The sequence below is a fragment of the Quercus lobata genome, chromosome 9 (genome assembly GCF_001633185.2).
Source record: "Quercus lobata isolate SW786 chromosome 9, ValleyOak3.0 Primary Assembly, whole genome shotgun sequence".
In the NCBI taxonomy this organism is placed as follows: Eukaryota; Viridiplantae; Streptophyta; class Magnoliopsida; order Fagales; family Fagaceae; genus Quercus; species Quercus lobata.
The window spans coordinates 2,322,471-2,349,047 of NC_044912.1; the positions used below are offsets into that span (position 1 = coordinate 2,322,471).

Below are 26,577 nucleotides of genomic sequence, written 5' to 3' on the forward strand. Positions count from 1 at the left end.
TCTTATCGAAGCACGTAAGGATTGTTGTTTTGGTGAGCTTGATATTAAAGCTCGTGACAGAGCCCTTGGTGATATGCATCACAGTCAATATGCCTCTAAAACTTTCTTTGCAAAATTACATCTTACGGACCACATTTGGATATTGTATTTGTCTCGTGATGATTGGTTTGCCATTGTTGGGAATGATGTATGCAGTCAGATTGAGGTTGTATTTTTTGAGTACCATAGCTTATTTGAGAAAGTGCAGAAATGTGGGTTCGGTTTGGTATATGAGCAGGACAAGGAAGAGTCAAACCAAGCAATTACACAATGCAGCAGTAGCCGTGTCATTACTTATGAAGGTTGGGATGGTGTCCATCATGGATTTGACATTTCAACAAGTAGCTGTGATGACTATAGCGATATTGAACCTAAGGAAAGTGATCTCTTTTCATACAATGGTAATGACCAGCTCCAATATCTTTCCTATTATAAGTCTAATCCTATTTTATTTTACTTGTTGTACAGCTCATTAGTATAGTCCAGGCCACCCCTTTTTTTTTTTTTCTTCTTTCAGCTGACCGCAAGCAATCCCAATCACCCTATATTTTCTAAGCCTCTACATCATCATCACTTTCAGGAAGCTTAATAACTAGCATAGAACCTTAGGCAAGTTAAGAATATGATCTAATAGTGTCACGCCCCGAACCCAACTATAAAGATAGGCACATGACAACCGCCACACGCTTATAAAGTAAGCCCTTTACAAGTGTGCAAGGCTCTCTTAGTAACTAAAATTTATCCTCAAAATTAAATAAATTAAATAAATCCAAAATACCTCAACAATTTCATTATGAATAGATCTCCAATATTTAATAGGAACAAAATCCAAACCTTATGTACATAATGCCAATTGGCCAATAAATATAAAACTGTTCGAAGACCATTCAATCCCAAAATCACTAAACTTCTTTTCCCGCTCACTTCACAACATCAGAACTCCTAAAACTTATTATTCTTCATAATCTGAAATTGGAGGGGAAAAAAAGGGGTGAGTTGACAACTCAATAAGTAACCAAAATCCTCATAAATTTTATCAAGCTATAAATCTGTAAAGTAATAAGATGTAATAAGAGTTTTCGAAAGTTATAATATACTATGGCTTTCCAAGAATAACTAAGAAGTTTCATAGTCTTAAAATAATAAGTTGCAAATAGATAACATAATTTAACCTTACAATATATATCATAGATGGTTTAGAAATTAGTCAATTTTCCATATATCAGAAGTTATAGCTTACAATAGTTTCCAAAAATACATAAGCAGTTTAAGTGACTCAAATAGTTAAATACTCAAACATTTCCAAAATCACATATGTAGTTTTAAGGAATCAAGCGGTTCAAATACTGAAACGTAATTTATTTTCTTAAAAATCTTATGACTATGGTCACGCTATATCCCCGTGACTGGGCATCAAAGTACCAATGAACAACCCCCATTGGTTTGGGTATCAGAATACCAATGAACGACCCCCATTGGTTTGGGTATCAGAATACCAATGAACGACCCCCATTGGTATGGGTATCAGAATACCAATGAACGACCCCCATTGGCTTGGGTATCAGAATACCAATGAATGACCCCCATTGGCTGGGTATCAGAGTACCAATGAATAATCCCCATTGGCTGGGTATCAGAGTACCAATGAATAACCCCCATTGGTTTGGGTGTCAAAATCAATTCATAGTTAATTTGTCCATAATCATATATATATGAAATCATAGTTTCTAACAAAATATATCTTATTCAAGTACATATATATACATATATAATCATATTTTCAGTATTCAAATATATTTGTGATATTTCTATATTTTGTACTTTAAATCAATTTAGTTAAAGGAACAAGTAAATAAATAAATCATATATTCAATACTCATATTTATTTGTGGAATTTATCCATTCTTTACTTGAAATCATTAATACAATAAAAATAAATAGTAACAATTGTACACAATTTTCAGTAGTTAAATTATGCAGAGACAAAACTAATTAGGATAAGGTTACTTACCTCCAAAAGCCATACCAAAAGAAACTTCACCCTAACACTTTCTCTAAAAATCCTTAAATATCATCACCTAAAACAATTTTGCAGGTATCATTTACTCAATAATCAAATAATTTAAAAATGACTTATAACAATATCTGGCCAACAGAACGACTGCTAGAAATATCTAATAATTTCTTTTTATTATCTCAAAGTAAAAGCCCTTGTATGTATCCTCTACTGCCTCTAAGAAAACCTAGGATACATATTGCCATATAGGGTCAAAGCATGGCCTAGCCCATGTTCCATGATCACTTGCTGACTTCACCATACGCCTCAGTTACCAAACCAATGAACTAATAATAATAATAATATAATATTAATAATAATAATAACAATAATATTAGAAGGAAGCTAGCGTTGCTATGACAAGGGGATTATTCTATGGAGTTATATATATATATATATATATATATATATATATATATATATATGCTACTGCCGCCTCTAGCTTTCTTTTTCTTCTTTCTTTTTTTTTTTCAAACTCCATCAATCCGGTACTATTCCCTTAAGAAAATTATGCAGAACAGACCCATGCGGCCATGTCTAAAGAAAGTCACACTGTTGGCCGAAATACTCACATTAAAAAAAATACTTTAATTCTAAATAATACTTAGATTTGACAAGAAAGAGATTCTTAAGCTCTTACCTCAAAGGCATTGTCAATCATTCTCTACTTCAGTCTTCTGGGTAGTCTCTTCTCTCAAAATATCTCTCCCTATACATTGACTTAATAAACTTATATTTATAGCTAGGGTTTCAACCTTATTTTCTAAAAACCCCTTAGCAATGTTAATTATAACAATTGACCCCATAAACAAATTTACTTAAATACCCTTCCTTTTAATTCCTTTTTTTTTTTTTTTTTCCGGGTATTACAAATAGGAAATACATTCTAAAGCTTTACTCCACCAAAGTTTTTCCACCAAAAATGATCTCAAAACTCTCCTTTGCCCGACTCTGACCCTAAACTTGACCCACCTGACATTTGACAAATCTTCTGGGTTTGGAATGGGGATGAGAGCTAGAGACAAAGCCAAAGGTGGCGGGGTTAATTTTAGAGCTAGGAATCAGGATTAGATTTTTTTTTTCTTTTTTTTTTAATAGGTTTCAGATCTCCCAATCTATGTATACTATCGTGGGTCGGATTCAGATCTGCAATTCTTTTTTTTCCATCTCTCTCGGATTAGTTTCTGTGGATTTGGGCTAATTTCAATAATGGGCTCCGATCCTTTATTTAGTTACAACTCTCTTTTTCTTTTTCTTTTTTTAAATTTGGGATCTAGGAGTACAAAATTTTGGTAGGGTGTGAAAGTTCAAATAGTGTAAAAACACCCTTGAATGTTTAGACCTCCAATTTACAAATTAACCAATTCAAGTTTTATGTCAAACAACAAGTGTGCGGAAAATGAACAAAAGCTATAAAACAGAATTGGTAAACGATCTAAGCCAATTTAAAATCACAACCCACAGCAGATAATAAAAGGCAAAGATAAAAGGGAAGGAAGATGCAAACACAAGGACAACATGCGATGTGTTATCGAAGAGGAAATCGAAGCCCTCGGCGTAAAACCTCTCCGCCGCCCTCCAAGCGGTAAACAATCTACTAGAAAATGTAGTTGGGATACATGGACAGCAATAGACCCTCCAAGCCTAATCTACCCAGTGCACCTAAGCCCTCCAAGTTTCTTGCTCCAACGAGGTTGCGCTGAACCTATTTCTTTTCTAGCTTCTTGGATTCCGCTACTTGACCATAGCATCAACTAATGTAAATTGGTTCCTTCCTAACTGCTTCCCAGAACACCAAACAGCCCTCTCACAGTAATGGATATGGTGAGAAAAAGGTTTTGGTAAAATGCCTCTCAAGGATTTGACAATGGAGAGGAAGAGAGTTGAGGAATTTGAAGAGACTCTTATGTAAAGATTATAGATGAATCAATCTTGTTTTACTCTAGGGTTTCTCTCTCAAAATTCTCTCTGGAAGCCCCTCATTCTTTTGTGGGTATAAGGGGTATTTATATTGGGGTAAGAACGGAATGTGAAACGTCAGGTTTTTCAAAACAGGGGTTGCTCACGGCTTGGCCTCGTGGCTTGACTGAGTCGCGAGATCCAGCCGTGCGATAACAAAATGGCCAGTTGTCCTATTTTGTCCAGTAGTGCTCCAGCTGCAAGCCGCCAGAAGCAGCACACGTGCCAAGCATAGAGACAACACTAATCCAAAATATAAACAAAGATAACAAGATGGACACTATTTTTGACTGCTCCCCCTCAACATATTACTCCCTCTTAAGAGTTGCTTCTCTACTTCTTAACAAAAACTTTACTCCCCCTTAAGAGCTGCTTCTCAACAAAAACTTTATCTCCCCCTTTTTGATCGGAATGGCCAAAGGGTCACTGTCCATACTGGGTGGTGAAGCTGGCAAATTTTGCTGACAGAATATCAATCTAGTCTTGGATGGCTGCTATCCTCTCAGAGTGCTTGGTTTGGACCCCTCTGATTCCATCAAGTCGTTCCAGAATGATCTGAAATGCATCTAGAGGTGTATCTGAAGAAGTTGATGCTCTAGTCCTCTTGCCACTCCTCCTGGGTGTTAAGGTTGATGCCTGACCTGCTGCCTCTACCTCTGTCTCCATTGGGACACCCTCTCCTTCATCACCTTCATCTTCTTCACCTGGAAGATGAACACTTATCCTTTTGAAGGTTAACTTGTTAATTGCAGAAGGTGTGGACATGGGACTGATATCTCGAGATATTGGAACACCCTTCTTTCTAAAGATCCTTATGAGCAGACTAGGGAAGATCAGTTTAGGCCTCCACAATAGTGTCAAATATGTGGGAACTGATGTCAATGAATGTCTTTCCTTAAGGTCCATCAAAAAAATTACTCTTGCACTGTTAATTGTAGTCAACTTCCTTATGGGATATAGGTTAAACATCATGATAATAGTGAGACATCTCATGTCCATTGGAAAAGCTGTGGTATTTAGGCACTTCCCTTCTCTTTGTCCACCTATCCTCTGTTGTACAGTTTCAATAGACAGAATCCTATCCTTATAGTTGACAAACTTTTGATCTTCTAACCCCTTAAGACCTAGCACATCATCAATGTCATGTGCATCTAAAGTGAATTCTTTACCTTTAACCCAGTAGCTTAGTTCGTCTTCCCCTATCACAGCATTGGAATAAAACTCCCTAATCAGGGGTTCACACACAACTGGGAGATCACACAAAAACTTTTCCCATCCTCTCCCTTCAAAACAACTGGGGATAAAAGTGTCTCTCAAATCCTCCAAATCCACAAACCTTTCTTTAATGATTCCTACCTTTAAGAAGAAATCCTTGTATCTCTCAAAATGGGAAACAGACCTAAACAGGTTAGGGTCCATTTTCATTCTCTTATCTGCTTTCTTTGCAGGAGTTTTCTTCTTTGGGGATGAAGGAGCCATTTGTGAACAATCAAAAAAGGCCACAACAACATAGTGCAATACATGTGTAGAATAAATCAGTACTTTGTTAGTAACAAAGACAAAAATAGAAGGACAAGCCTCATAAATTCAATCAACCACACAGACGAATGAACCTAATGGTAGATACTCAAGAACAATTAGCATTATGTAGGAGAGTATTAAAGCAGCAGAGACTGAAATCACCCAAAGGACAAATATATGTCAATGAGACATACATTTTGATGAGTATGAAATGACCCAGAGAACATAAGACAGATGCACACACTAGATGAACAAGCACATAATCAACACAGTAAACCCAACAAACAAAACAAGAACATTTTGAATCAACACATCAAAATAAGATCAGACAAGATGGGTAAATGACAGATAACAAACCCTAATCTAAGAGAAAGTCACATGACAAAGACCAAAACCAGCAACTTAAATAGGTTCAAAATAAATCAATATCCTCCACTAGCTAAGCACGAACAAAGAGCAACAGCCGAAATATAAACCCAACTCAAAACAAACAAAAATGCAAATATTCAAGAGGGAAAAACACAAAATCAAGAAAAACTGAGTTTGAGAAAGAAAACCCATACCTTTTACTTGAAGATTTTGAGTTGAAAGGAAGCAACAATGGAGTTCAAAATGGGTTACATGGAGCGTTTGGGAAGAAGATAGTTGAGAGAGAAGATGAACAGTCATAAAAAGTTCGAGGAAAAACTAAAAAAGATTCTAAAAATTGCCCTCACTGTGCAAAACACGTGTTTTTCGTGGCTGAGGTAAGTCGCTAGATCCACCCGCCAAAACACTTCAAGACAAAAGTTTTGAAAAATTTTCTAAGTGTTTTTCGTGACTGGAAGGTATATCCCCGAGGAAGTCGCAAGCTGAGCCGCAAAAATCTCTGTGTACTCCTCGCGACTGGACCTTCCACTCGCGAACAAGTCACCAAAATTGACTAGCGAGCTCGCGACTGTGGCATGCAACTTGACTTATCCGCAACTGAGTCGCCAAAACAGGGCAAAAACGTTTTTTGAAATTTGCAGTTTTTGAAGAACAAAATACTTTCCAAAAACACTCAAAAATCTTTTTGTGCTTGAATCAACAAAGATTGAGCATGTGAAAACACATTTTATCAAGTACAATCACACAAATGAATATGACGTTTATTAAACATAAACTTGTCTGTTGTGTGTGGATATCAACAATGAGATAGTCCTTAGTCTAATGTGAAACTTCAATGATCAATTCAACCAAGGCATACACAATTAGCACTAGATCATGTGACCCATCTCAATTATAAAAATATGCATATATGACCTCCCACAAAACTTGATAATGTAATTTGGAGCTTTACATTTGACTCCACTTTCAATAATAACATTTGATCTTTTTGATCCTTTTGAAACAATCACCTTTCATTGTGAGAGTGATATTTGATATTTCACTTTGATGAGATAACCTTTGACTTTTTGAATAAACATTCACTTTAATTTTTTGTCGCTTTCTCTTTTTCCTAGTCGAATATTAGTATGTGCAACAGGCTTTTGCAGCTCAATATCTCTTTTCATTTGGAGATTTACATTTGGTGAGCTCTTTTTAGCAAAAACAAAAATAAAGAGTGGGAAGATATATAGACACAAGTCTATACATGTCTCAAGATCAACAAAACCATTCATTAATCATTCATGACAAGTTTGAAGATCTATTTACAACAATCACATAGATTTCAAGATTTCTCCCACAGTGATAAGAGTGCAAAGGAATAAACTACGCTCGTAAATGCATAAAGCCATTAGCACAAAGGTACAAGGCAAAATAAGTTTTGAGACAAAACTCAACAATGTCAATCAAACTTTTTGATTTTCCAATTTTTATGTGGTTTTTGGATTTTTGACACATAAGAAGAAAAAGATTGATCAAAAACAAAAATGAACAAAAATATGCACAAACAACCACCAACATAAACAATAAGCAAACAATCAAACACCGTCACAAAGCATAGGAAGTATTGATGCATGGACATGTTGTAATGCTTATGTATGAGTACCCTTTTTCACCCACACGTCACTTGCGTTTGGGGTGATTTCCTTATAGGATTGGGTACGGGAGTTAGGGCTTTCAAACCTTCGTGTAAAGCTTTCCAAGTAGTTGGTGAATGCACCAATCATCTTCATAACGTTCATCATTCTGGGATCACCGTTTTGATCTATTAATGGTTCACTAGCCCAATTTCTCCTATCATTTCTAGGTCCTCGTGATCTTTGAGGAGTTGCACTATTCATTGCTCTCAGCTTTTGACAATTTGGTCGAGTATGCCCTTGAAGTCCGCAGTGATGACACACATAGTTCGATCTAGGATCTCTTTGTGGTCGTGGATAAGACTTGACTCGGGATTCAGACCTGCCCACGGATTGATTACGTGGATTCAGCAACCGTTCGTTCCCCACATTCCTCTTCTCCTCTATCTTGGGCTTCTCAACAGTAGGGCCACCATCAGCTGATTCTTTGACCTTTATAAACTTCACTTCTTTAGTGATATTGCCAGATGAGCTACTTCCTCCGGTATATCCCAATCCGGATTTGTCTAAAAAGCTCTTTTGAGATGAAATAACATCATCTAGCTTCTTGGTGGAGACCCTTTCTACCTTGGCATTTGCTTGCACAACCTCTTGCTCAAGAAATCTCACTTTTGTGTAGGCTTCTGACAGCTCACTATTCAGTGTTTCTATCTCACACTTAGCCTCCTTATAGCGAATTAGGAGACTTTTATAGTCCTCCTCTGCCTTCTTCATCTTTCTCACAGCTGCCTTTGCCATCCTTGTGTACTCACCCGACCTTTCCAGGAGTGAGTTATAATTGTCTTGATGATTGGCTGTGTTTTCATCTTCTTCTGCATCTGATTCCTCAACAGCTCCAAATGATTCTTCATCACTATGTACTCCAAGCTCTTGTACAAGCAGATTCAACTCGTCTGAAGACTCAACATGGGCAATAGTCATAACAGCTGAATAATTCCCTTCTCCGTCACAGCTTTCCTCAAAATCTGAGTCGGATGAATCTGAGTCATTCAATGTCGTGGCATACACTTTGCCTTTCGATTTTAAATAATTCGGACATTCTTTCTTAAAGTGTCCATCCCCGTTGCATTCGAAACAAGTGACACCTTGTGTAGATTGGGATTCTTTTCCATCTTTCTTTTTGAATTCCCTTTTCTCCATTCCTGAACTTTGGAATTTTCCTTTATAACCAAATTTGCCAATATTCTTGAATTTCAAGAATTTTCAGAAATTTTTTACAAGGTATGCAACATCTTTATCAACCACATCTTCTTCCGATGAGTCATGGTCTTCCACCTTCTCATTAATGGTCTTAAGAGCAAGAGATTTACTCTTCCGTTGATTGGGCAGCGACATTTCATAAGTCTGAAGAGAACCAACCAGCTCTTGGACTTTTATGTCATCAAGGTCCTTGCTCTCTTTAATCGCTGTCACTTTGGCACGAAAACTTTCCGGCAATGATCGAAGGATCTTCCTTACAATTTTAGAATCCTCCGTTTTCTCTCCCAAATTGAACTTGCTTACAATCACCTCATTCAGCTTGCTATAGAAAGAGTCAAAGGACTCATCCTCACTCATTTTTAGCTCCTCAAACTGAGTGGTTAGCATCTGCAGCTTGGTATCTTTTACTTTCTTCGTGCCTTCGTAAGTGGTCTCCAATATCTCCCACGCTTCTTTGGCAATGGTAATGTGAGAGATCCTGTGAAATTCATCTGGAGACACACCACAGAAAATAGCATTGAGTGCTTTACTGTTAGCATTAGATGCAGCGAGTGCTGCCTTATCCCATGTGGATTTGGCTGCCTCAGGTCTAGTCCAACCTATCTCAACAGCATCCCAAACAGCTTCATCAATGGAACACAGAAATGCTCTGATGCGAACCTTCCAAAAAGCATAATTACGGCCATCAAAATATGGAGGTGCATTTAGGGATTGAGACCGAACCATCTCAATAGGGAGTCAAGGATTACACTATGGTAATAAAACCACTAGAAGTGTACCCGCTTTGATACCAATTGAAAGTTCAAATAGTGTAAAAACACCCTAGAACGTTTAGACCCCCAATTTACAAATTAACCAATTCAAGTTTTATGTCAAACAACAAGTGTGCGGAAAATGAACAAAAGCTATAAAACAGAATTGGTAAACAATCTAAGCTAATTTAAAATCACAACCCACAGCAGATAATAAAAGGCAAAGATAAAAGGGAAGGAAGATGCAAACACAAGGACAACACGCGATGTGTTATTGAAGAGGAAACCGAAGCCCTCGGCGTAAAACCTCTCCACCGCCCTCCAAGCGGTAAACAATCCACAAGAAAATGTAGTTAGGATACATGGACAGTAATAGACTCTCCAAGCCTAATCTACCCAGTGTACCTAAGCCCTCCAAGCTTCTTGCTCCAAGAGGTTGCGCCGAACCTATTTCTTTTCTAGCTTCCTGGATTCCGCTACTTGACCATAGCATCAACCAATGTAAATTGGTTCCTTCCTAACTGCTTCCCAGAACACCAAACAGCCCTCTCACAGTAATGGATATGGTGAGAAAAATGTTTTGGTAAAATGCCTCTCAAGGATTTGACAATGGAGAGGAAGAGAGTTGAGGAATTTGAAAAGACTCTTATGTAAAGATTGTAGATGAATCAATCTTGTTTTACTCTAGGGTTTCTCTCTCAAAATTCTCTCTAGAAGCCCATCATTCTTTTGTGAGTATAAGGGGTATTTATATTGGAGTGAGAAAGGAATGTGAAACATCAGGTTTTTCAAAACAGGGGTTGCTCGCGGCTTGACTGAGATGCGAGATCCAGCCGCGCGATAACAGAATGGCCAGTTGTCCTATTTTGTCCTGTAGTGCTCCAATTAGCATAACGGTTCAACTTCTGGCATGCTTGGCACGTGTGCTTCTTCTGGCGGCTTGTAGCCGCGAGTCACCCGCGAGATCTAGCCGTGAGACTCTGTTTTCTTGCACACTCTTGAGCATTCAACACTCTATCTCACTCACTACCCTTACAATAAACCCACCTAAATACAGGGTTACTAAATGCTGAAATACAAGCAAATTTGGCACGGAATAAAGCCAACAAAATGGTTGATTAATTTCAATCTTACAGGGTGCAACAAAATAATAGCTCACTTCTTGGCCTATCACATAGTGATTCCTCATTAATGGGCCTTAATAAGTGTTTGGTTTATAGAATTTTTAGGGGGGGTTCAATTTTTTTTTTTCTAGAATCAAATTTCAAAGATTCTTGATCGAGAAATCAAGGTAACAATTTTGATTGCATCATGGACAAAAATTGGGTAAAGAAAAGTGCAACATTTTCATTAATCAATGTAATAAAAATTTAAGGAGGCGTTTTCTTATTTAGTTAATTAAAATTATTGTCATTTACAAATAATAAGTATATTTATTAGAGAAATGCCACTATTACAAGTCAGTATAGGAAATAGAGTGACAAGCTTGGTGTAGGAGTAGCGTATAGAGTTTTTTTTCTTTTTCTTTGATGGGTTCTAGTCCTTATCAGATATGATTTATATGATTTCTCAAAAAAAAAAAAAAAAAGATATGATTTATATGGTTTCAATTATTATGATTTTCATAAAATATTGTAAAGCTCAATTGAGCTTACTATTTTCATAAATGTAATAAAGTTCAATTGAGCTTACTGCAGTCGTATCGCCTACAACCTATACTATTAGGTACCTTTCTCACATATCTTTCATGTAGTGTATTTGAGTTAATCTCAATGAGAGCATGAGTTGTGAATTTCAAAGAAGTTTATATGGTTTCTTTGGACAAAATGGGCTTCTGCCCTTTTTGGACAATTAATTAGCCTTTTGCCCTTCTTCCCAAACTAAATAGGGAAATGCCCCTCTTTTGAAAATCGAGTTTCTCAAAATCGAGTTTAAAAAAAAAAATTATGGAGCCCTATAGTGACGTTTTAAGGACCTATAGTGACATTTTAAGAACCTATAGTGACGTTTTATAACTTGATATCCATAAACGCCACTATAGGTCCTTATAAATGTCACTATAGGTCCTTGAAAACGTCACTATAGGGCTTAATTCGATTTTGAAAAACTCGATTTTCAAAAGAGGGGTATTTCCCTATTTAGTTTGGGAAGAAGGGCAAAAGACTAATTAATTTGCCCGAAAAGGGCAAAAGCCCATTTTGTCCTGGTTTCCTTGCTCTTTAGAAGATTCTTCCGTTGTCGTGATCAATAGGGTTTGAAGGAATTATGAATGGACATAAATTAGTTAGGTGTAGAATTGGAAAATTGAGCCATTGGTACCTAACAATTGGTACTCAATTTCCAAATTCTTGATACAGCAAATCATTACATGTGACGCAGAGTTTTCAATAGAAAAGTGGTACTCATATTAATTTGTAGTATAGTTTTAGTTTCGATGGTACAAAATCATAGAAACTTGGACACAATGTGGAACTTGTTAGGAGGTTAAGGTGCTTCAATGCTTATGAGATATAGAAGATCTGTTTTTTAAGATATTGTTAATGGGTGTCTTTAAAACAATTGTTAATAAACCATTTAATGAAAGTTTTATACCACTTTTGAGAGAAATATAAAAAATCATTAATTTCTTTTTTCTTTTTCTATAAAAGTTTCAAAAATTATTTCCTAAACTAATACCCTTAGAACATCCATTAACATTTTCTCTTTTTTATTACCACTATTTAATTAAATTGTGGTACAAAGTTGTATAGGACCTATTGCAATTTTGTCTATCAGATAACGTATTCTACTATTATTCATTTATTTGTAGCTATTAAAAAAGTTGTGGTGACTATCACAAGATCAAACCAATTTGCAAAGTTTGGAGAGATGCAAAATTTATTTGGCCACATGGATGGAGGCACTTCTTGACCAAATTCATATCCCAGGATTTTTGGCAACATCAATGGATTTGAAATTGAGGCATGTCAAATCTATTGATTCAAAATCAAAACCTATATCCAAATTCAAGTTTTCAAACACAACTTGCAATTAGATGACCTTTCTAAATTCTTGTTATTAGATAATAATTACAAGAGAAAAATATTCAAAAAAAGATGGTTCCTCATTTTATAAGAGGACCTACACGTTTGAGTGGAAAAAAAATCTTATTAAAAAAAAAGAGAAAAGTTGAAAAAAAATCTTAATTAAAAAAAAAACCAACAACATATGATTTTTGTCAAAAGTTAGAATTTTCGGGTAGATATATACTAGTTATTTTTTCAAAATCTAGGGTCATGGCCCCCCAAGCCCACACATTAGTTGCGTCGGTGCTGACCCAGCCACACACGCAAAGTCTCACCACCTTACAATACAGCCTTACCCAATAAAAGAAAGAAGACTTTTGTCTTTTTGTTAAATTAAAGAAGACTTTGTATGTGCCAAGTAAATCACCAATTCATCGATGTCATACTCGTACCATTTTTTTTTCTTTGCCCTTTTGCTTTGAAGATGACATGAATACGCTGAGTTTCTTCCCTTCTAGAGTGTTTCCCGTCGAGCGGTAGCTTGAAAGGCGGACTTTTGCTTTGTGCGTGTGGGCTGTTGTTGACATGTTGCGGACAACTTGGCTTGGAGTTTCGGAGAATGACTCTAGAGAGTGTTGACCTGGTATTATTTTGATTAAAATTTTTCTTTCTTTGTGTTTAAGTTTTCTAGAGGATGATTGACAGCTTTGTTGACAGGCTGGTAAAAGAAACATAATTTGCTAATAAATTAAAAATAAATAATAAAAAAAAGCAATCTGGTTAATGGTCTTTTGGAAAGAAAAGGTTGTCTACGGTATCTTCATAGCCTTAATTCATTGAGTAGTGGAGCATGTATTGCAACTTTTATTAAATTAAGCTTACCGAATGATGTGTCACCAATCACAAAGTGACCTTCAAATATTCATTTATATGGTGATCGAAACGTACCAATTACATTCATTGTTATATCAATTTGTAAACTTTATGTAATAAAACTTGTAATGTTTTTAGGATTTTCCTAATTCATTATGACTAATAACAAAATTGTGCCATAAAAAAAAAAAAAGAAAAAAAAAAAGAAAAGAAAAAGAGACCAACTTTTCCAAGTTGAGGAGACTTAGAATGAAACTTCAAAGTAAAGGAATCAACTTAAATCTAGTGCATTGGATCTATTGGGAATTGGACACATGTCAAATAATTGTCATGTATTCACGTCTTTATAATGAAATTTCAATTATAAGCTTCATCGCTGGTTACCATGAAATTACTTTGCCCCTTTTAGTTATTTATTTATAATTCTAAAGAAAGAAAAAAAAGATAAAGTGGGGGAATCATTATCAATGAATTGACTTTCATGTAGTAGTAGCCGGTAAGCTCTGTTAGAGATATATATTAACCATATATTAGCCCAATGTAATAGGCCCAAGCCCATTCCTGCTTGTACTAGTAGTCTAGGGTTTAGTCGCCTATATATACTCATGTTAGGGTTCATTGTAACATAGGATGTTATTGTACTACACTCTTACATAAGAAAGATGTAGCCCTTAAGGGATTCCTCCGTGGATGTAGGCCGTTAAGGCTGAACCACGTAACCTTCATGTTCTCGGTGTTCCTATTCTATACTTCTCCTTCCACATCCACTCTAGCATACACAACATGGTATAACACATTACATTGCTAATATTTAACAAGCTCGACCCTTCTGCCACGCAAAAAAAGAAACGAAGGAAAATAGACATTTAAGAGTTAAGTCTAAGCAAAAGAGTTGTTGATTTGAGTTGAAACAAATGATATTGAAGTTGCGAAAACAAACACACGGAGAAAGAAAGAACAGAGTCCATTCCTTTATTAAACAGGCAATTATCTAATAATATTACTGTGTGGTGGCGATGTGTTGATACTGTGTGGTGGCTGTGAATCTGTGATATTAGATTGAGGGAATTAGTGTTATCTTTTAGTTAAGCATTAGTATTTTTTTTTCATAAAAAAACTTTCATTTTATTTTAATTTTAAATTCTGGAAAAAAATTAAATAAAAAAAACTCTGTAAAGGCATTGGATGGAATGATGGCATGCACAACTATTGCAAATGTAAAGGAGTAATTGGACAAAATTAAAATTTTTAAACCTAAACGATAATTTTTTTAATTAAAAACTAAAATGAAAATGAATCCAATATGCCTCTGAGATTGGAATTAATATCATAAGCTATCAAGATTTTTTTTAAATATTCAATTTGCTCAAGAACATAAAACATTTTACACTTTTTTTTAAAAGGGTAAAAGTGTGGTTGGCTCTACTGAAAGAATGGCATGAAATTGTAAACACACACGAATAGGAGAAATAACAAATTCCAATTGAGCATAAAATATAATATAAAGTACACGGTTTAATTTTAAAAAATTAAGTTTATGAATTTGGATCAAATTATATTATTATAATAATTCACTATTTTCATGATCATTTAATGTGAAATTTTATTCATTCGTATCTACTCAACATATTATATACATAAAAAAGTGTCTGAATAATCTATAATAGAAAAATAACAATTAATTTTTAAAAAATAAATAATAATTAGAAATGAAGAACGAAGTTTATCGAAAATATAAAAAGGAGATGGAGATGGGGATGAAAGCAAGAGCAAGAAATTTTTATATTTTACCATAAATTTTGGCTAAATAAAAAAGTATTACTTTTTTCTTCTTCAAAGATATAAACGAGGATGAATTAAAAAAAAAAAAAAAGATATGAACGAGGAGACTAGGGAGGAAATTTCCTTGTAGATGGTAATCCCTCATACGTGGTAGGTACGCCATATGCTCACCACGAAACTACTGTCTCCTTCCTCTATAGATTTAAAAAATAATAATAAAAAAAAGAAAAAGCAATATAAAAAGGAAGAGTAGTGGAGACAAACACACGAAGAAATAAAGAACAGAGTCCATACCTTTATTTAACAGCCAATAGATGTCTTACCAATTGGATCCGCCTTTGTTTCAACTGGGTTTCGATCATTACAAACAATCACAACTAGTCTACTGCTATTTCAATTTCCAATTCTGTAAGTTGTCATTTTTCACACTTATTCATCCCTTATATTTCTATCCTTTCATTTTTTTTTTCCTTGAAAAATGAAAAAAATCCATACCAAATTGTTTTCTTCTTCCTAATTGCCGTGAAGCAAGAGTTTCAACTTTCAGGGTTTAAACCTCGAGTTGGTTTTCTCATTACCAAGAGTGCTTAAATTCCGTAGTATTGTTTTCAAAAATCTATTAAATTATCTTTGTCTCATTTCCTATAGTTAAATAATTTTCAGTCGTCCTTTCTCTGCAAAAAAAAAAAAGAAAAAAAAGAAAAAAAAAGAAGCAAAAACAGGAGTGTTTTCAGGAGGTTTTGGAGGCCATCGCTGCTGTAATTCCTTCTCACAAATGGGTAAGTTCTCACTTTTAAGTTTTAACACACAATCCTCTCTTTTTATTATTATTCTTTCACTCCCTGCCTGAAATTAAAATCCCACTTCACATCGTTTTCTTCTTCCTTAATTTAATTATTTTATTTTCTTTATTTTTAATTGGTTGTACTCCTTTTATCTAATTTTCCAACAGCATCAGTGAAGCGTAAAAGAGAGTCATCTTCATCACCATCTTCTTCTTCAACACGTCAGCCAAAATACAATGCATTTCTTAGTTTTAGGGGTGAGGACACCCGTACTAATTTTACTGACCATCTATACGTTGCTTTGAAACGAAAGGGGATTATTACTTTTAGGGATGAAGAAGAACTCAAGAAAGGAGAACGTATTTCTGAGCTCTTCAAAGCAATTGAAGAATCACAATTTGCTATCATCATTCTCTCAAGAAACTATGCATCTTCTACGTGGTGCTTGGATGAGCTTGCCAAGATTATCAAATGCAAGGATGAAATAGGATTAGAAGTTTTGCCTGTTTTTTACAATGTGAGCCCATCTATTGTACGAAAACAAACAGAAACTTTTGAACAAGCCTTTATTGATCACCAGATACGCTTTGAGGATAACATAGAAAAGGTGCAAACATGGAGAGATACTTTAAAAAAAGTGGCTGATATCAAAGGTTGGGATCTGCATCTACAAAATAGGTAATTTCCATGAATTTCAAATGATAAGCTTCTTTTATTTACCATGAAGCATATAATTAACTAAGAGAATATATCATAATATACATGGATTGAACTACATCATGGTATGCTAGTTAAAATTCTGTTAAATTTTTAGGAACAGTAGAAGCGGTTGTGAATTTGGGCTTAGGGTAGCTCTATGAAAAGATCAAAATGGAATTAGATGTTTGGTAGAGGAGTTTGAGATGTGTTATTTGTAGTTTTTTGAAATACGTGTGGGTGAAAAAGTGTATGAAAAAGTATGTGAAAAAGTGTGTAATGTTGTTTAAAATGTAAAAATGTGAGTTTGAGATAGGGTACAAACAGGTATATCTCACTTTTGCTAACATTTTTTTTTTTTTTTTTTTGAGAATCAAATCTGCTGACATTAATTTAATTTTATTTTATATTATATTCTTTTTTGAATATAATATAATCCTTGATATGGAGATGGCCTATGGCTAGATCTTATGTTTCCTCTTATTGAAGTGGATAAAGTTTTCTTTTTGTTTGAAAAGTAGCCCAACAAAACATAAAAAGGTTTCCAAAAACATTTTAGTTAACAAATAAACTTTGCAACGTTAAAAACTCTCTCAATTCCAAAGACAATTCCTCTCTCATCAAGGTTCAACTATTGACCGCCATTAATTGGCAGTTGACCAGTATTGAGTACCTGTGGATTTTTTCCCAATTTTTTTTTTTATTATAAATTTTTCGAATAAATTCAGACTTTAGGGTCAATGTTAACATTTGAGGCTCCCAAATGACCGTAAAAATACAAAATGTTTTATTAGCTCATTTTCAATATTGCAACCAATTTTCTGACAAATATTTTTAGTCAAAACAAATGGAGAATTTATTTCATAGGAAAACTTTTATAAATTCTTCTTTGGCCCCTTAAGAATTAAAGTCATTCAAAGTGAAATTTTGGAGAATTATAACACTTTTATAACTCAACATGATGCAACCATCCAAAATTAACTTTTGCCAAGTTATGTTTTGGATTCAAGTTTGGCATGCCAATTTCCTAAAGATTAAATTTTGGCTCTTCATTATTTCGGTTATAAAAAAAATTATCAAACCAATTTATCCATTTTATTCCCATTCCCAAACCAATTGTTTACATAATTTAATTTGAAGAAGTATAACTTTGAGGAGTTTATCATTGATATTAGGGTGCTTTTGAATGATTTTAATCAAAGAGAAACATAACATACCTTTAGGCCTCAACTAAAGAAGTAAAAGCTTGGGTTTGTGTTGGCACAAAGGTGTAAATCATTAAATTCTATTTTTAATTAATAGAAACCAATACCTCCTTTTCACTCATTTACCTGGTATACAAAGCTTTTTCAATTGTCTACTTTGAAAATTTTGAGTATTGCCATTGTTATTAATATTTTGTACTCAAGCAACCTTAAAGGGTCTTAAACATTTATATTTACCATGTTTAACTTAAAATATTCCAATGAGGTTTCTCTCAACAATCAAGCATGAAATGAGATGCTTAAGTTTTTGCTCGATCAATGTATCTCTTGATGAAATAGATTTTGGATTTAGTGGATCCAATATCATTGCTAACCTAAGAAAATTAGTGGACTAATTCATGAAAACATATCTCCCAAGGAGTATCTTTGCCTAATATTTTTCTTTCTCCCCTAAAGTTTTATAATTGGTTTGGACCATCATTTTAATATTTTCTATCTTCTTTGTAGGCATGAGTCTGAAATTATCCAAGACATTGTGGAAGGAATTATGGAGAAATTGAGTTCTAAATCCTCAAGCATTAACAAAAATTTGATAGGAATAAATTCTATGGTGGTAGAATTGATCCCTTCATATGTAGGTTTTGGGAATGATATTTACATGATGGGGATTTGTGGTATGGGGGGTCTAGGAAAAACAACTCTTGCTAGTGCTATATATTATGAGTATTCTAATCATTTTGAAGGTTCTAGTTTTATTGCCAATGTTAGGGAAAGATCAGAAAAAGGTGAACTACATAAATTACAACAACAATTGCTTGATGAAATTTTGGAGAGAAGTAATACAACGATCTACAATGTTCAAGTAGGAGTTAAAAAAATCAAGAGTAGTGGGTTACGTCATAAAAAAGTTCTACTTGTCCTAGATGATGTTAATCACAAGGATCAATTAGAAAATTTGGTCGGAGAGCATGATTGGTTTGGATTGGGGAGTTGGATCATCGTAACAACTAGAGATGAACATGTGTTGGTCCAACATGGAGTGCTTAAAATATATAAGCCTAATGGATTAGATGATGATGATGCCTCAACACTTTTTTGTTCGAAAGCCTTCAAAAAGGAGCAACCCGAAGAAGGCTATATGCAACTCTCCCAAAAAGTTGTAGAATATGCTAGTGGCCTTCCATTAGCTCTTGTTACTTTGGGTTCCTTTTTGGTTGGAAGAACAATAGAAGAGTGGCAAAGTGCATTGGACAGTTTTAGAAATATTAAAGGAGATATACACGATATACTTAAAATAAGTTATGATGGACTAGAGGAAATGTGGAAGGAGATATTCTTAGATATTGCATGTTTCTTTAGAGGCGAAGGGAAAGATGAAGTAATACAAATATTAGAGAATTGTGGTTTTAATGCAAGAATTGGTGTAAGTGTTCTTGTGGAAAGATCTCTCCTAACGGTGGATGACAATGAATGTTTTAGGATGCATGATCTACTATCAGAAATGGGTCAAAAAATTATTTGTTTTGAATTAGGTGGAAATCTTGGAAAGCAAAATCGATTGTGGCTTGTTGAGGACTTGCTTCATGTATTGAAGAACGATATGGCAAGAAAAATGACAAAGCATTGAGTTGGTATGGTAAAATAATTTTGTTCAATAAGTACTTATGTAACGAAATCAAGAATAAAACATTCATTTACCAATTACCATGCTAATATATTGTCAATGATGATCTCTTATATTTTGAAAACATATATTATCTCTTTGTAATTGGTTATGAAATTGAATTTATTTTTCTTGATGTAATGAACTAATTATTCATCTCTACCTAGAACAAAAGGCTATCTTAACATTTTTTTTAATATTAAAAAAAAAATCATTCTATAGGCTTTGTTTTCTTTTTCCATCACTTTAAAAGTAACGTTGTGATTTCCTCCCCCCTCCCCCTCCCCTTGGTCTTGAATTTCTAAAAGGTAGAAGTGCACCTTTCAAGTTTTAATATATGAATTTTAAACAGATTAATAAGAAAAAAAGACTTAAAAAAAAGATGTAATACAATCTATTAATAGGCCTTTATATGTAGTACATTTTGCTATTGACATATGATGTTCTACTACGATCTATTAGTTACTTATGGGACTCTTTAGAATCCGTTTGGGTTAGTTTTATGAAAATTCATGTTTTGAAAACTTTAAAAGTTGTTTTTAGAAAATTTGTTTTTCAAAATGAAATTAAGAGTTTGGTAAAATATGTAGAAATTATTATTGATATGAAAAATTGCAGCATGAAAATGCAATTTTCCAGTGATTTCCATGAGCTGCTTTTTGAAAATGCAACATTTCTTCTATTATAAAAATGTAATTTTCCTAAAAATCAAAACCAAACACCAATCTTATTGCACTTTCATTTAAATTTCTCTTTTTCTCTACAAAATCGCAATGCCAAATGGTATAATTTGATGTACATTTTCCTATTTTTAAATATTAAATTTGCGGTTGGGCCCAGCATATTGGAGGGCCTTTAAAAGAAATATATATTTTAAAGAGTTTTATATATGGAAAACTTAGGGAGTAGTTTTTTTTTTTTTTTTTTTTTTAATCTCCTTTACATCTTTAAAAACGGTATAAAGCTTGAATGATTTTAGTATTCTTGTCATTTGATTGTGTAAAACTGCAAATCACCAAGCCTTTGTTTTTGAAATCTTAGGCAACAGAAGCAATTCAAGCCATAGTCGTTGAATACGAGGAAAATGATTTTAACTTTGATGAAGTTCCTGAAGTGTTATCATCAAAGATGTCTAATCTTAGATTGATGAAAATTGAGAAGATTTGGACAGGCTATGACCCAGAAGATCTTGCTATTCCTAATGACCTTTTTGTTCCTAATCAGCTAAGGCATCTTTCATGGAACTGTTGTCCTTTAAAATGTTTGTCATCCAGCTCCCAACCAAAGGAGCTTGTTCAACTTGACTTGCGGGAAAGCAGAATTGAATATCTTTGGGAAGGAGTAATGGTAATTTTTTTCTTTCTATCTGCCTTTCTATTGCTTTTTATTATCTCTCTTTTTTAAGTGTAGCTACAAATACTAATTTCTACGTTTAACGAAAACTCTTTTTTATTTTTTTGGTAACAGTGTTCAGACAACTTAAAGTTCATTGATCTTAGTCATTCCTACAACCTTATCAGGACACCTGGCTTTTCAGGTGTTCCGATGCTCGAGGAACTAAACCTTTTTCGGTGTGATAGCTTGGTAGAGATCCACCCGTCTATTGGACAACTCAGCAAGCTCAGGTTTTTAAATTTGGAAAGCTGCGAATCTCTGACCAATCTTCCCTGCATGTTTGCTGTAATGCAGTCCCTTGCGGAGCTTAGACTTCTAAATTGCCCAAAAATCAGTTCGTTTCCGAAATTTACGGGAATTATGAAAAGCCTATCGACACTCAATTTGGCTTGGACTGCTATTAAGAAAGTAGAACCCTCATCAATCGAGTGTTTGCCTGCCCTTACTTTCTTAGATCTAAGTGCCTGCACAAATCTCGAATGTCTTCTAAGCAACATGGATAATTTAAGGTACTTAAAGTACATGGATCTTAGTTGTTCCAAAACCCTCATTAGGACACCTGACTTTTCGGGTGTTCCGAATCTTGAGGAACTAAGACTTTCTTGTTGCGATCGATTGGTTGAGATCCACCCATCTATTGGACAACTCAGCAGGCTTGAGAACCTAGATCTGCGATTCTGCCATAATCTTACTGATCTTCCCTGCATGTCTGCTGTAATGCAGTCCCTTACGGTTCTTGATCTTTCTCGTTGCTATAAAATCAGTTCGTTTCCGAAATTTACGGGAATTATGAAAAGCCTATCGAGACTCAATTTGGCCTGGACTGCTATTAAGAAAGTAGAACCCTCATCATTCGAGTGTTTGCCTGCCCTTACTTCCTTAGATCTAAGTGTCTGCACAAATCTCGAATGTCTTCCAAGCAACATGGATAATTTGAGGTCTCTTGAAACACTCGATCTTTCCCAATGCTCCAAACTAAAATCGTTGGCAAGGCTTCCATCAAATGTAATATGTATATGGCCTGAAGGTTTTTCTTTACTAAACTGGTCACCAGAAGGGGTCAAACTAAGAATCTGGTCACAAACTCTCTCCCAATGGCTTCCATTTGATGAGAGCGGCAGTATAGTGGGATTTACAATACTGTTCCGTTTCCTGCGGGTAATCTCTTCTCTCTCTCTCTCTCTCTCTCTTGAATAGTTAAATAATAATAGTTAACAATAGTCTTGTTTTGGTTTGGGTACAGGGGCTCTTTTTTCGTAAAGCCGTTTTGGGTGGATATATTATTCGGTCATGGTCAGCTGTAAAAGAGGGGTTTTCAATAAACATAAAGCTGCCTTCAAATTGGTATAATAGTAAATGGATAGGATTTGCTCTTTGGGTGTCACTTTCATTTCCACGTGTTGTAGAAGTGAAAGATGGTATTAGAGCTCGTGTGAATCACGATTACTTTGGACGTTCTACAACCTATATAAACGGAATTTGCCTATTGTATTTGTCTCGTTTGGATTGGTTTGGTGTTGCTGAGAATTATGATCAATGCAGTCAGATTACGGTTATGTTTGAGAAGAAAAACCCAATTTTCTCTCTTTTTGGGAATGACTCAAGTTACTCAACCGTACAAATAAGGGGGAAATGTGGGGTCAGTTTTATATACAAGCAAGGTGTGGTCCGTGTGGATGAGCTCAACGAAACAAATGCACCATGTTTTATTGAGGGCTTTGGGGAAGTATCCATCTATAAATTAACTGGTAAAAGTCTATCTCAACCATCCTTCCCAATAATGGCCAATCCTATTCTATCTTATTTTCTTTCTAACTATATATACATCTGGTTTTGTCACTAGCAAGTAAGTCAAGTCATTTTTCTTTTTCTTCTTTTGGCTCACCATGTGCAAGCATATATATATTCCTCATAATCATTGGTTTCATGGTTTCCAAAATAGGTAGGAAGCAAACTCAAATTACACTCATTGGTAATGAGTAAATTATTATAATAATCATCATACTAACTCAGGTTTTCACATATATGCAGGTGGTGATGATGATGTACATATAGTCAATGATGATGATGATGTACATAAATTCCGTGATGATGTACATAAATTTGGTGATGATGATTTTGATGATGCTGATATTAAATAGAGTTGGTGATGGTAATGATTGACATGACTGCAAAAGATGACACCTAAGGGCTGTTAATACTTGACTATCTTTTTTTCATTGGATGGATTTCAATCAAGGCTTAGGCACTTAGATATGTACATGCATTTCAATCAGCCTGACCACGTTTTAATCAATCTGTATTTGGTTTATTTACAATGATTTGGAAACTTGTTCAAGTGGCATATCTGTGCATCTTGTTTCAAAATGAAAATGGAGTGGAAGATCTACTTTTACAAGGGATCTAGGTATAGACAGATACTGAGGTATAAGGTTTTACTAACAATATTTCTTGTTGGATGAATTTCAAGTGAGTTTGGTGCTATTGGATTGCATACAAGCATTACTTCAGGTAACCTTGTCACATTTCTCTCTTCTATGTGGATTTGAGTTAATGTCTATGAGACAGTGATTTGTGAATTTTGAAGCAAAACTTTAAGGTTATAAGTTTTTATCAATCTAGCTATGGTATGAAATAAGCATTAATTTTAGTATTCGGTCTTGAATATTTTCCTTGCAGTTCAAAAGTTGCAAGTTTCAAACAAGTTTACATGTAAAGTAATATTGTTTTCAGATTATAATGGAACCCTATATATTCAAGAGGAAATGTCCTGTTAGTAGTTATGCTTGCCTTTAAACTGTGTTATTTTCTACTATTCATCAAGGGTTGTTAGAGGGCATGTTTGGCAACATTTAGGAGCCTAGTTTGCAGTCTAGTATGTACCTTTTTGGCATTCGTTGTACACTTGAGAGGGAAAGGCCTTTGGATCGGATTCTTGACAGGGTCTATTGAACAAGCATTTCTGTTTTCTCATGGAACAAATTTAATTAATAGGCAAAAACAGATTAATGGGCAATCTTTGGAGTCGTTCCTTTCTTTAAATTTGCTTCCCTAACCCATCATTTCCCTCTTATTGTGGAATTTATGTTCAATTTACTTAATGGGCACTCAAAATACAAGTGTGCTCTACATTCCATACTTTTCTTGTAGAATACATAATTTAGATCACCTGTGTAACCCCAATGCAGCATTCTTTCCAGAGTGCCTAATCTACTCCTCATTACTAGCCAACAATAGAATGCAAGTCTTGTAATAGCTTGAGAGAATCAGATGATTTTCCCCAGTTGATTTTTATTTTTTTTTCTTGTTTCTAGTTTTGCTGCTTCTACTTTCGTAAGTTTATTGTGAACGAAATTTCTTATCCGTAAAAGAATTAAAACAGGAAAAAAAAAAAAAAAAAAAAACCTGCAAAAAAAAAGTGGAAGGGACTCTTACCACCTTTAGGTTCTTTACAATTAGACCAACCACTTCTTGATTGTGGCTTGCCCTTATTGGAATTGATTATTCAGACCAACCATATGTGCTGTCAAATTGGTGTCTTCAGCTTTCTTTACATTCCAATCGCTTCTGCATTTGTGCCAATGCCTTGCTTTTATCAGTGTAGATTGGAACGCACACCTTTAGATTTACCAATTGCTAATGAAATATATGTATCCATAGTAAAGCTGCAAAATTTCTCAGCCCAATCCAGTATTGGGCTATCCAAACTTTGGTCATGTTGAAACTAGACTATCTTTGTCCTTGACTAAACCTCAGCTAGCCTGCTTAGTCTTATGTTGGTTTGAGCTCATGCTTGTTCACAAGCCTAAGTAAACTTTATTAACATGCTAAAATCAACAACATAAAATCTGTTGATTTACTAATACAAATTGGCCATCCGAAAGCATAATTCTTTGACACTGATGTTTATTGAATCCATTGTTGCTGTTATTATCATCATCACATCATAATTATAATTTTACCATAGATGTCTTCTGGTTTGAGAATCTGAAATGTCAGACTAAGATATAATTCAGTCATCATGATAAGTGAATTTTTGTGGCTGCTAGGCAGTGTGTGGGATGACTGGTGCATGAAGGGCTTTATACGGACAAGTCGATGGGGCAGAGCTATTCCTTCTGCATATGGGACCTATTCTTTCGCTTCATCGTTCCTTCTGCCGGAATGGTTTGGTAAACTTTTTTTGTTCTCTGTCAAGAAAATGGTAGACTTCATTTTTTGGCTAGACATAATAAGTCTCTTAACATTTTGTTGCATGCCAATCATTATACTAGGCTTCTAATTTCTCACTGTATGCAGCTTGGAAATTACTTATTTGTGCTACTAGCCTACTACATGCCACATGCATTTGGAGCCACAGAAAAGTTTTCTCTAAACGTGTTTCCTTACACGTGAACTTATCTAAGCACTTGGGCTTCAAATGAGTTGGGAGGTGGGAATCCACAAGCAGCTAAAACGACTTTCAAGATTGTAATGGTTCTTGTAGTTGCAGAGATGGTTATTATAGGCATGATTCTCTTCTTTTGCAGCAATGTTTTGGGCTATACCTTCAGCAGAGAGAAGGAAGTTTTGGATCATGATTTCTCTCCATAATCATGGATGGCTTACTAGCAGTACTTTCAGGGTAACTTTCTCACATTTCTCTCATGTAATGGGCTTTTACTTGGAGCAAAACTTTTGAATTTCTAACTAATTTATTCAAGGTATACCATCAACTGAGCATTCATTCATTATTCAGTTTAGAATATTTTCTTTAGAATTTAGAAGTTAACTAATAGTAAATAAAATATAAAAATAAATAAATAAAGGTATCAAACAAGTTTGCTCTTGAATAATTTTCTGTTTTTGGGTTATAAATTATAATAGTTGTGGCCTAATCATTCAGTATCTTTCTTCAAAACAGACCAGCATATCAAGACAATGTAGAAGTTGTAATCTTCCTTAATGCAATGCCATTAACCCTACAAATCTATTTTCTGCTTTGCATCAGGGGTTGCTAGAGGAAGTGGCAGGTAGCATATAGGAGCCTATGTCAATTTTGGGGCATGTTATCTGGTTGGGGTTTGATTAGTCATCGTTTCGGCCTTTATTGTACACTGAAGAGGGAAAGGCCTGTAAAGTGGACTATTGACATTGTGCACTGTACAAGCATTTCTATTTCTACTTGCTCTTAAAACAAGTGTCACAAATTGGCAAAAAGAATTCATTATTGCCAAGAAAAAAAATCTCCCTCTCTTTATAATTGGTTTTTCTCACACCAAAAACTACAATTCATGTTCAACTTGATCATATAATGCAAAAATTTGGAATCTTATAATTTTTTTTTTGGAATAACTCGTGTCTAATCTATATGTTTTAAATTTGGTGGTTAGTGAAACATTTTAGGCTAATTAGAATAAACCAATTTTGAAATCTTAGTTGGATTTATGTTGATGTTTCAAGCATCAAAAGCAAGAGAGTATATTTGATGGTAATTTTTAGTCTGGACTCAAGAGTGGATCAAGTTTAATGGCCAAAATATATTATTTATTGTAAGGTTGAATTTATTCAACCATCTAATTGGCTTTATTCCGTGCCAAATTTGCTTGTATTTCAGCATTT

At 34.6% G+C, this 26,577-nt stretch overlaps 2 protein-coding genes and 1 long non-coding RNA gene across 3 annotated transcripts; 2 read left to right on the top strand and 1 right to left on the bottom strand.

Annotated features, from left to right (window-relative positions):
• Positions 1–887: 887 nt before the first annotated feature.
• On the bottom strand, positions 888–2,795 carry LOC115959750. The gene is made up of 3 exons (XR_004084981.1): positions 2,736–2,795; positions 2,051–2,117; positions 888–1,005 (listed from the first exon to the last, which is right to left on the bottom strand). It is a non-coding gene; the product is annotated as an uncharacterized LOC115959750 (long non-coding RNA).
• A 12,722-nt stretch (positions 2,796–15,517) lies between these two features.
• On the top strand, positions 15,518–20,697 carry LOC115960871 (TMV resistance protein N-like). Its single transcript, XM_031079868.1, has 5 exons — positions 15,518–15,640; positions 15,896–16,011; positions 16,185–16,695; positions 18,426–19,549; positions 20,623–20,697. Exons 2-4 carry the CDS (start codon positions 16,008–16,010, stop codon positions 19,543–19,545), a joined length of 1,635 nt encoding a protein of 544 aa, XP_030935728.1. The 5' UTR covers positions 15,518–15,640; positions 15,896–16,007; the 3' UTR covers positions 19,546–19,549; positions 20,623–20,697.
• On the top strand, positions 20,629–26,294 carry LOC115960869 (protein SUPPRESSOR OF npr1-1, CONSTITUTIVE 1-like). Its single transcript, XM_031079867.1, has 6 exons — positions 20,629–20,928; positions 21,049–22,134; positions 22,220–22,724; positions 23,008–23,487; positions 25,026–25,600; positions 25,967–26,294. The coding sequence occupies exons 1-4, from the start codon at positions 20,710–20,712 to the stop codon at positions 23,115–23,117; spliced, it is 1,920 nt and encodes a 639-aa protein (XP_030935727.1). The 5' UTR covers positions 20,629–20,709; the 3' UTR covers positions 23,118–23,487; positions 25,026–25,600; positions 25,967–26,294.
• Positions 26,295–26,577: the final 283 nt, after the last annotated feature.

Bases quoted from the DNA above. Each gene is read 5' to 3' on its own strand.
- LOC115960871 (XM_031079868.1), top strand. The intron at 16,696-18,425 runs GTAATTTCCATG...TCTTCTTTGTAG, and splicing joins GATCTGCATCTACAAAATAG to GCATGAGTCTGAAATTATCC.
- LOC115960869 (XM_031079867.1), top strand. From the start codon at position 20,710: ATGTCTAATCTTAGATTGATGAAAATTGAGAAGATTTGGACAGGCTAT. The intron at 22,135-22,219 runs GTAATCTCTTCT...GTTTGGGTACAG, and splicing joins TACTGTTCCGTTTCCTGCGG to GGGCTCTTTTTTCGTAAAGC. The intron at 22,725-23,007 runs GTAAAAGTCTAT...ACATATATGCAG, and splicing joins ATCCATCTATAAATTAACTG to GTGGTGATGATGATGTACAT.